The sequence below is a fragment of the Phaethon lepturus genome, unplaced genomic scaffold, assembly GCF_000687285.1.
Source record: "Phaethon lepturus isolate BGI_N335 unplaced genomic scaffold, ASM68728v1 scaffold23102, whole genome shotgun sequence".
Taxonomy (NCBI): domain Eukaryota; kingdom Metazoa; phylum Chordata; class Aves; order Phaethontiformes; family Phaethontidae; genus Phaethon; species Phaethon lepturus.
This window is the reverse complement of record NW_010525864.1, coordinates 19108-30076: the sequence shown is the minus strand read 5'-3', so window position 1 is coordinate 30076 and position 10969 is coordinate 19108. Positions and strand designations below refer to the sequence as shown.

General features: G+C 44.9%; 1 protein-coding gene across 1 annotated transcript in view; it reads left to right on the top strand.

The window, feature by feature from the left end:
* TELO2 (telomere maintenance 2) overlaps positions 1–10932 on the top strand; it is a gene marked incomplete at its 5' end in the record, with an annotated part of 14421 nt that extends 3489 nt beyond the window's left edge. Inside the window, 11 exons of the mRNA XM_010282897.1 lie at positions 5–112; positions 735–820; positions 1120–1211; positions 2412–2528; positions 3516–3587; positions 4143–4313; positions 5007–5098; positions 5922–6021; positions 6432–6496; positions 7110–7225; positions 10402–10932. Of these exons, the coding sequence (XP_010281199.1) occupies positions 5–112; positions 735–820; positions 1120–1211; positions 2412–2528; positions 3516–3587; positions 4143–4313; positions 5007–5098; positions 5922–6021; positions 6432–6496; positions 7110–7225; positions 10402–10505 (1123 nt within the window). The remainder of the gene's footprint in view (positions 1–4; positions 113–734; positions 821–1119; positions 1212–2411; positions 2529–3515; positions 3588–4142; positions 4314–5006; positions 5099–5921; positions 6022–6431; positions 6497–7109; positions 7226–10401) is intronic.
* Positions 10933–10969: the final 37 nt, after the last annotated feature.

Below are 10969 nucleotides of genomic sequence, written 5' to 3'. Positions count from 1 at the left end.
GCAGGAATGAGAAAGCAGATGCCGCACTGCCGTTGGTATTGGAAAGTAACAAGAAATCACATACAGCGGCCCCTGTGATACCAGATGAGGAGTCGGATGCTGAGCTCGACAGGTCTGGGGCAAGAAACTAGTAGGAAAGGGAAACTAATGGCAGGTTTGTAAGAGCAGATGTGGGGAGAAGGGAGCTATTGGTAGCTGTGTTTCTTGGCGAATCTTGTGCTTTTGGACCTTCTTCAGCTGAGTGGTAATGGAGCAGAGTAGGACTTTGTGTAGGAAATGGCACGCAAGTATGTTAGTCAATGACTTGAGCAAAGCCTACGTTGTGTATAACCATCGTATTTATTCTGTTTGACTTAAATACATGTTTCCTGGAATTGTGGATATATCTACCCATTTTAATAGTGGACCTGCCTTATTCTGTCACTTTATCAATATATAAGGAAATCCCAAGAATCAGCTTCTAGTCTCTGGGTCACCTGACTCCTTCCTGCACTTGACCAGGAGATCCAGCTCCAGATCTGCTCACAGAACTGCTCTTTCACCAAGCTTCAGAGTAATTTCTAGAACTTCCTATGGAACCCTTTCAGGTTAGGCTTCATGTAGGAAGGATGATGTAAGAGCAACGGTGTTACAACAATGTTATGAGCTGGTTCTTTCCCTTTTGTGTGGATAGCTAGGGGAAGAAAGACCGTCTGTACCCCACATGCTAACTCTTACCTTTATTTCTTTTACAGTGATGATGACCTTATCCCTTATGACATGTCAGAGGATAAAGAACTAAAGACTAAGGCTCCTGTGTATATCCGAGACTGTATTGAAGGTAGGAGATTTTGGGATGATTCTTTATCTGTTTCATACTGATTTTGGGAGAGTGGTCTCTGTGTAGGTTTATTTTTTTCTGAGCTAATTTGAAGAAGCTGTAGGATTTCAGTAATTTGGGCTCAAATGTTGAACTGTAATTTCTGAGTAATTTCAATTTAGTTCCTAATGCCAGTCATGTGCTGGGTCAGTGATATCTGCCTATAACAAGACAAACTATTGGCAGAAGAAAGTTAGGGGTATACACTCAAGCACAACCATTCTGTTAATAGCTTTTGTTTGTCTTATTGATTACCTAAGTCCTGACAGGATCTGAAGATGTGGACAAATGGGAAGCTACAATCAAGGCTCTTGAGAGCTTGGTTCGAAAGAATCCAGCAGCAACAAGAGAGGTGAAGTACTATGAGCTAAGTTACCAGTGGGATGTAATATGGGATTATACCGTTGCCCTTGTGAGGAAACTAAATATGCCAACAGAGCAGCAGGCCAGTCTAACGTGTATGTGGCTTTAAAGCTTTCAACTTGGGAAGGGAAATAGAAGGAAGCAGTTGCTTTGGAGGTGAGGGAGCACAAAGAAACAAAGCAGCAGGCGAAGGTGCTGGCAACAGTATGGCATTTAGCAGCTCCAGTGCTGAAAATGAAATGCATTGCAAGTAGAGCTTGCCAGTGACATGAAGAAGCAGAGGAAACTCCGTGCTTTGTGCTGGGTGCAAAAAGCATTAGAAATGCAGTTTACAGAGCAGCCACAAATTCCACAGGCCAGTTGATTATGATTTTGGACTTAATTCATTTTTAATTGAAATTTAATTTAATTGTGGTTCACCAACAAAAAGGGCTATAAAATCAAATGGACTTCCCCTATTTGCTTGTACAAGCATAATGTCTTCCTGCGGGAGTGGTTGGATTGTACTGATCACGATGAAAAGCTCAGGTGAGATGAACTTGGGGCAAGGTCACTGGTGTGATGAGTGTTCACCACTTGTTAGTGAACACTTGAAGGTGGCAGAGATACAGGCCTCTGCCAGCTGAGAAGGGGAAGGGGTGTCGTCCAGTAAACAATGTGCAATCTGCTGATGCTCATCGGACATGCTACTGAGCTGGATGGGCTTTGGGTGTGGTACTGTACCCTCTAACCCATCAGTTACAGTGACAAGTCCTCCTATATTATGATGCCACCGCTTGTCCAAAAAGCCCAAGTGCATGTGGACGGAGAAATTGGCATAGGAGTTTATTCAGTGTTTTAATTAAGTTTATTCATGAATTTATTTATTTTATATTATTTACTTAATTGGATGTTAATTGAATTTATTTATATGTTTATATATTAATTATAAATTTATATGTATTACTTGAATTTATTTATGTATTTTATGTTATTTATTTAATGAAGTTTATAATGAAGTTTTATTCAAGTGTTTAATGTCTTGATGGCATTTAGCTTAATGTGTTTTCTCTCCCTCCTAAGTAATGGACATGCTGCCTGTATTCCATACCCTCATTGTCTTTGCTTAAACATTAGAAATGATGTGTAAACCCTGTGAGGAAAAAAAAATGTGCAGGGATTTGATTCCTTTTTTTCATATTTTGAGCAGGTTAGCGTGGAGCTGGCAAAAATATTATTGCATCTGGAGGAGAAGACGTGTATTGAAGGCTTTGTGGAGCTCCGTCAGAAAGCTCAAGTAGCTGTTTTAACCACAGATCCAATACCTGTAAGTCCCTCTTACTGCTTTCCTTTTTCCAGTTGAGGCACAGGCAAAAATTTGCAGCTATTCACAAGCAGCTGAAGTCTCTTGCTAGCTTGACAGAAGCAGGTATCAGAGTGTAGTAAGTTCATGTCTGACAGCATTTATGCAGAGATGGGCTATGTACTGAAGAATCTGCAGTGGATGACTGAAAACAACAGGAAAGAGAAAACTCTGTAGCTGTAATGGACTGGAGGAACTGTTTGGAGGCTGTTAGTATGAGTATACCTGACAAGGCAAATTAGATATGGATTTGTTGTGCTGAAGGGGAGATTGTTTCACATAGAGGGAAGCTGAGGCACAAAGGGCTTCTCTAGAAGGAGACTTGACTGGTGATTGTAATCAGAATCGTAGAATGGTTTGGGTTGGAAGGGGCCTTTAAATATCATCTACTACCCTGCTGTGGGCAGGGACATCTTTTATTAGATCAGGTTGCTCAAAGCCCCGTCCAACCTGACCTTGAACACTTCCTGTCATGGGGTGTCCACAACTTCTCTGGGCAACCTGTTGCAGCGCCTCACTACCCTCATTGTAAAGAATTTCTTCCTTACGTACAATCTAGATCTATGATCTGTCAGTTTAAAACCTTTACCCCTGGTCCTGTCAGTACAGGCCCTGGTAAAAAGTCTCTCCATCTTTCTTACAAGCCCCCTTTAAGTATTGAAAGGCTGCAGTAAGGTATCCTTCGAAGTGCCATGGCAGTTGTTTGGGCGCCTCTGTATAGGAGGGAGAGAAGAATGGCAAAGTCCCATTTGTCATTTACTTTCTTTGGGAGACTCTAGAAGTGGAAGTGCCTGAATTTCCCCTATTGCAGAGCGTGGCTCTTCCTTCTTTTGGAGGCTTGTGGTTAACTAACAGGAAGCAGGACTTCTGAAATGGAGTGCTTTTAGAATTAGTGGGAAGGCTGTTTCCAGCCTGGGTGTATGTTCATTGCGCCTTGATTTTTCTGTACAGGTAGCAAAGTACTTGACCTCCCAGTTCTACTCTCTGAACTACAGTCTTCGTCAGCGCATGGACATTCTCGATGTAAGTGCTCTTCAATTCCCACTTTCCTTGTGTCTTTGTTGCACCAGTGCTGTTTCACTGAGATGTAATGGGGTTACCTTTTATTCCTCGGAGGAGGCGGCAGAAGCATGGGAACCTCTTACATTAGCATTTGTGCCTGGCATTCCCCTCTTGTTCGTAACACTGCTACACTCCAATTATACAGCAATCATTCCTCGCAGAATGCAAAACATACGATGGTTATTTGGCTGGGAGAAGCTGCTGTTTCCTAACATGTCATCAGTCTGTTGTATCTTCACTTTCTGAAAGACAGCAATCTGCCTGTCACTCCTACATCATTACTGTGTCTGAAGAAGGAGCAACTGTTCTGTTTCAGGGTTAGATGACCAAGTGGTTGTTCAGTACCTCAGAGCCAATTGGTTGTTTGGAGGTCAGTTACCTTGCTGTTCTTCATTCTAAACCTGTTGTGCCTTTTGCTTTGCTGTTCCTATCAGTTTGGGTGCAGGTAAGTGTTGTTGTTTTTCCCTAGTACATGGGTTACCCCTTTCTAACAGAACCTCCCTCTTTTTCATCTAGGTATTGGTTTTGGCAGCTCAGGAACTATCCTATCCCAAATCCCATGGGAAGACCAAGCATTCTGGTGCCCAAAAACCTTGTATTCAGCTCCTTCCTGGAAGTGACAGCTCTAAGGTCTGGAAAAGAATTGTTGATGAGAGGATCAAAAGCAAGACTCGGAGATTTGCTATGGTGAGGACAGGGCAGAAACAAACTAATGTCAAATACAGTAAAAATTGAGATGATAAGAGTTGCTGTCGAAAGAGCAAAATACCTATGAAATTGGGCCCAATCCAAAGGAAGAGTCTGTAACTTCAGATATAAATTTGTCTTAGTATCTGGCTGAGTCTTTCAGTGCAGAGTACCAACTCGTGTAGTCCTGTCCCACCAGGGAGAGAAAAATAAACCCTGAACTTCTTGCCTTGCATGGGGAGATAGTTATTGCTGTTCTGTGTTTGTTCTGAGCTTGTCTGGCCACTACAGGGAGCTGTGACTGCACCTCACGGATCCCAGAGCTTCCTCCATCAGACTAGCTGCCTCTGGCCTGGACTGTTTCAGCCTCCCTATTTGATGCCAGTTTCCTAGTTCCCAGAACTCACCTGTGGTTCACTCTGGAGAACTTGCTTTCCAAAACTCCTTTATCCCTTTCATGTTCTTGTTTCTTAGATCTAACCCAGCAGTACTGAGCTACGTTGTACTAAAATATGTAGATATATGAGAGTGGGAAGTGAGCCATCTAGTCTGGAAACTAGTAGCCATAGGCGTACAAGCAAGCAGTGGCTGGCAGTGGGATGGCTGCAAGGAACCCATGGTCTTGACAGTGTCCAGTGAAGTGGAAGAGTCGGATGCTGTCTTGTGTCTAGACTTAATTTTTCTCTTGGGCAGGGTCGGTCTCAAGTGGAACTGTCTTCTGGCCCAAATGAGTTCAATTCTGTTGCTGGGCACTTCTTTTTTCCATTGATTCAGCACTTTGACAGGTGAGTGTGAACACCTTGGGATGTGGGCATGGCATCTGCCGGAGTGAACCTTTCTGCTTGTTCTGCTTGCCTCGGAGTAGCAGGCTAAAGCCCAGAAGCTGTGTGGGAGTCCCGTGACACCACACTGATGCCTGGCCCATGCATAAAGCTTAGAGAGGAGGGGTTTGTGTTCTCTTGACCTATTCTTTGAAGTCTTGTTGGGTAGGAGTATGTAAGATGCTGCAGAAGTGAAGATACATTATGAAGAATAACCTGTCAGCAGGTGCACAGGTAGATGATTTTGGCAATACCAAACCAGCTGTCTTGGCTGACCCTCCACCTTGGGAGGTTCACACAAAACTGCAGAACTCAGATTGCAGTCTTCAACCAAAGTTAACTCTGTCTCAGGTTTGGGCCTGTCACCTGGACTGGTCCTTGTGACCACATTATAGGACATACTTTATTGTCAGTCATTTAAATCTTTGCTTACCTAAAGAAGGCTGAGTAATTGATTCCATGAGAATCCAGATTCTTGTAATACCAGTCTTAACAGTTTGTTTCTGGTAAGGCAGTGGTGCTAGTTTTTGCATGCAGTTCTTTGTAAGTAAAACCTATTGGTAGAGTGATATCTGCTGTAAGAGAAGAGGATATTACTGGTCTGGGAGCAAAGATGAGAGCAAACAGCTGTGGCCTGTGTTAAACTGGGAATGACTGTACAATGACTGTTGTCGTAGGGATTCAGGCTTGTTGGGGACAGTTTGCCCTGCAAAACCACCCTGACTGTTACAAACATGCACTGATCAGCCTTCCCACTGCTACAGGGCTCTGTATCTTGCACTTGCAGGCCTTTGACAACATTTGATCTCCTGGGGGAAGATCACTTCGTCCTTGGAAGACTGGTCCACACTTTAGCAATCCTGATGTACTTGGCTGTCAACACTGTGGTAAGAAAGGCTGCATGAGCCTGCAGATAGCAGGAGAGACTTCCAGCCTGGGAACTCAGAGGTGCCTCCTGAAATAGCACCATGCTCTGGGCCCTGCTACACTTAGACCGGAAGCAAGTTTGAGTTGCATGTGCTGAGAAGTTGCAAAAAGGGCTGGGAAGAAATGGTCAGAAAAGAGACATGGGATTCAGGACACCCCTGCAATATTCTTTGCTGCTTCTGGTAGAAAAACTATCAACTTCTGTGCGAGGTTGGGCATATCATTTCACTTTACTGCCGAAGTTTACTCATCTGTAAAATAAAGTTAATTGTAACCCTGATCTTCACAGCAGTGTATCTCAAGGCACAGTTCTGTAGGGCGGTGTGAATGTGAAGGTATTCAGTGTTTCTGTCATAATCCTGTTTTGCAGGCAGTTACTGCAATGGGAAAGGCACTGCTGGAATTCGTCTGGGCTCTGCGTTTCCACACTGACTCGTGAGTTGTAGTTGTTTTTTAAAGATCAGCTGCGAGCCAGTCTCCAGCCATGGTTTGTCTTTGGCCAAGAGTAGCATCTGACTGAGAAAGTCAATGTCTTCATGCTCCCCTCCAGCCTTGTGTTCTTACGGCTGAGTATTGCAAGAATAGGTAATGAAGGCATTGCTTTAATGTCGGACCAACATATGAACTTGGCTAGTGTGGGTACAGTCATTACCTATAGAAAGCATGACAAATTCTCGATCAACTATCCATGTGATAGTTTCATCTATATTTACTCAGGGAGCTCAGAAAACTTTAGATTCAATTCCAGCATTCAACCCTGGAAAGAAATAAAGACATGTAGTCAAAATGCTGCAAACATCCGATTTCTGTTTTGATCTCAGACTTGGCCAGGACTGTGGATTATGCTAGGCTCCCTGCAGCACAGTATGGCAGGGACTCTGTGTGTGGGCACTCTGCCAGCTGGTGCATGATTACACTCCTAATCAATAGGAATATGGCAAAAGTCATCATAATCACAAACATTTGAAACTGGAGAACCCCTGAGGTAAGGAAATCAAGGTACAGCATGAAGTTGCAGGCTCTAACGAATTCAGTCTTTCTCCAACAGGTATGTGCGCCAGGGTCTTTTGTCCTGTATCTCCTCCGTGCTCCTCAGTGTCCCTACGGTGCGTCTTCTGGAAGACATGACAGAAGAGCTTTTGGAGACTCAGTCCTGGCTGGGAGGTAAGATGATGTGGTGTACGCCAGTGTTCTTCTGATTAGTGCTGCAGTCTTTGTGCAGTATCTCTTTAATTGTGATGGTAGCAGTAATGGTGTTGTGCACCAGAGATTTGCATGATAAGCGTATTTATTGCTTGCTTGTAAGTTTAGGGCAAATACCATGTGCTGTACAGATGTATTACATCTGTAGGTATCTACATATTACATCTGTAGGTATCTAAAGCATAAGCTGAGAGCTGCATATGGCATTTCAAAGTGTGACTATCCTCACCTCACAACCAAAAAAATCCCAAAATGTAGTATGTGCCCCCTTTCTGTGTCTAAGCATCCAACCACCCACCTCATGAAGCTGCAGAAAGTATTGGCATATTGCATCCAGGCAGTGACTTTGGCCAGCAGTAACATACAAGGCTTGTAAGGCCCGCTTACGCTATGTGTGCAGAAGATGGGTTTCATTAGTGCTAAAAACAGGAGGAAGAAGAGCACGGCCCCATCTCCTGACTTCCTATTGCTGATGGAAAGAACAACCTATGAAAGACAGTAAATGACTTTTCCGTGCTGCACCCAACGCACCTTACACCAACACAAGCTATGTTTGTGGGTTCTGGCAGGCTGGAACTGCACAATCGGTGGTCAGGTATCGCAGTGTGCTGGCAGTACAAGGGGAAATAATGCTGTGTGCTTTGTAGCTCTGAAGTGGAGTATTCTGAGTGGACTGCATGTGACTCCCTGCGTTGGTTTCCTTCACCATTCTCACTTCTGGCGAGTTGGCTTCCCACAGGGAGCAGGCAGGAAGCGACACTGAGACTGCCGGCCTCTGATCCTTGCAGGTTGTGGAGCTCTGTGCCCTTTAAAAGGAAGAGAGCTGCCTTGTGGGGCCAGAAACTTTACTTTTCCCATGACATGGGGTGCTCAGAGGAATCTGCTTGTCTCTGCAGTTAACACTGCTATGACTGAGTAAAGCCTTTCCAGGAATGTTATAAATGTATTTTCAGCCTGAGGGTCTGTGTAATCTGTTTTTAATGAGTTATTTTTGGAAGGAGGAAGATGACAGTGCTAGTAGCATCTTTTTATGCCGGTAGGTAGTGCAATAGCCATCTCTTCGTATGTAGTGCTTTTGCATTAAAATTGTGTGTTAGGTGCTGGTGGGAATGAGAGCAGGATAAGATTACAGTTGTGTATGTAGTAGAGAAAGGGAAATTGTTCTATGAGCCATTCAGAAACCTTAAAGAATACAACTCAGCTCTGTGTCTGGTCAGATACAATTTAAGTGCAATTTAAAACTTTGCATCCTTTTAGAGCTGCTTCCTGAAACACGACAGCTTCTTGGGCTATGCCTTTGCTATTTGTTGTGATTGTTGGTAAAACAGCTATCACAGGGAGGTACTGGGCTCCTTCTTGCTACTCCAACAGGTGAAGTCAGTCACTAGAGACCTACTTTTGTGACTGAATCGTGGTTCTGAGCTAGCAGACTTGCTGTTGCTTCATGACTCTTCCAGACAAGATTTGCAAGAGGTGTCATGCTGCTGTAGCTGGGAAAACTTGCAAGCTGTCAAGCGTGCAAGCCTTCTTCTACCATGTCTAATGGCCGGGAGAAGTCACCACTTCAGGTTTCAGCTTAAGGCATGTGCATTTCTCCTGCTATGGATAAAGCACAGTGAGGAACAGTGGGCTAGAAAATGTTATCCATGAAGCATTTGGTAGAAACCTACAAATCCGCTCCAGTTTGTTATTGTATCACAGCCTATGCAGATTGCTGGAGTTCATCGTGTGAATATGACTGACTGTTCCCGCCCTTCAGCCTCTGGGCTGTAACTAGAACTGTTCCCTGTTAGAAAGTGTTTACGGTGTGGTGTAAGAAACTACTTCAGTCACTGTCATGGTACTGTCTACTCAGGGGACGCTTTGGGACGTATCAGCTGGGGAGAGAGGCTAGGATCCACCGTGTACTTGTCTGTCATTGCCCTTAATGCCATGCTGGACCTACTTTGAGTAGCCTAATCTTCCCTGAGGGAGGGAGGGAGGGAACACCTAAACATTTCTAGGAAACAGTTCCTTTGATTCCTCAGCAGCAGCCCTTGAGGGAATTCCCCACCCCTTGCAAGTGCTGCAGAGCTATGTCGTAGGTAAGTTTGTTTTATCTAATGACCTGAATGATACTCTGGTGCCCTGTGCCTCCCTTTCAGTGGCAGCACTTCAAGGTCCATGCTCATGGCAATTAGAAACAGTGCCAACATCGGCCTTAGCTTTTGAGCCTGCACTAACCCGTAGCCTCCCCCTTTTTGCCTTCTGTAGAGGGAGCATGGAAGCACCATCGTGAAGCTCTCCCTGGGGTTATAAATAGCCCTACTCCATCTGAATGAGTCATGTGTTTGGGCTGACAGTACTGGGCGCTGAGCACACGGCTTGTGCGTACAGGATATCCTTACACAGACTCTCTGCTCTTCCAGGCTCCCCCTGCTCAGACATCCTGCGCGCATCCTGGTTTTTACCTTGCAAGCCCATTAAGGGCCCCTGAAATAACAGCTGCTGGAAGCAGCTTCATGCCCTCCCTTATATGCTGCGTGAAGTGTGAAAGAACTGCTGGTTTATCAGAAGACTAATCTCTCAGAATGGGGAATGTGTTGAAACTTGGGGCCTGCCTCTTTCTTCCCCTCATTTGAAGGGCAGCGTGACCACAGATTTCAGGAGGGAGCGCCGAGCGTTTGTTTAGGTTGCAGGAATTGGCAGAATGGAGACTTTAGGTTTTTGAGTAAGTGGATTTCTTAACTGCAGACTGCATTCATGCTAGTAGATCAGCTGTAGAAAGGTTATGTATAGCTCAAGGGCACAAGTGTGAATTCTGGCGTGGAGGTTATCCCATGGAATGCAAGGTCAGGCAGTTTCTATAGTCTTTCAACCCAAATGACTATTTGTTTCTGCTGCAAGAGTGAACTGAGCATTATCACATGTGACAGTCAGGGCTTGGCTAAACTCATGCTGCTTAAGATGATCAAGTTTGTGCATCTTTGCTTTCTGGTGTAACGTAATTCCTGCAAGTGCTGATGTCCAGCCCAGACTTAGTCGCATCTTCTGTGGCGTTTAGTGCCGTTCTGTGATGGTCAGTGAAATGGTAGAGAAGTGTTAGGCGGAGGGCATTTTTCCCATTTTCTTACTAACAGTGGCTTTTTCTTTTACAGATGTGGTGGAGAAAGATCCAGATGGGGAGTGCAGGCGGCTGGCCTTGCAGAACTTGCTACTAATGGAGAACCTGAAAAAGAAACTTGAAACTGTCCCTTCCTAGCTGAAGGGTGAAAGAAGTGACCTTTACCTCATACTCTTGCCAGCTGGATGTGTGTAGGCACTGCTGGGGCCTCTTCAGCAGTCACCTGGCTGGAGAAGAGGAAGAAGGGGGAAGGGTGCAGAGCTGTAAGCCAGCAAACCTGACTTGACATCTGGACTTTGTAGTGGAGGCCAATTTAGTGAGCTATTGCTATCCGGTACGGAGTGTACAGATGCAGGAAGGTAGGCTAGCACTGCCATCCTCCCCACACCTCCCCAGCCCCCACCCCCAGCTATTTATAACCTTGGCAGGTTTGAGTGCTCTGCTAAAAATACAGGGAAGATCTCATAGCAGACTTCTTGTCAGAAAAACAGGAGGGCTGGAAAGGGCCGCTTACCTCCCAGGGCTAAGCCCATAATACGCCTGTAACAAAGGTTCCCATGTCTTCTAGCAGTCAGCATTTGGTGGAGTCGTCATTGGTTTGC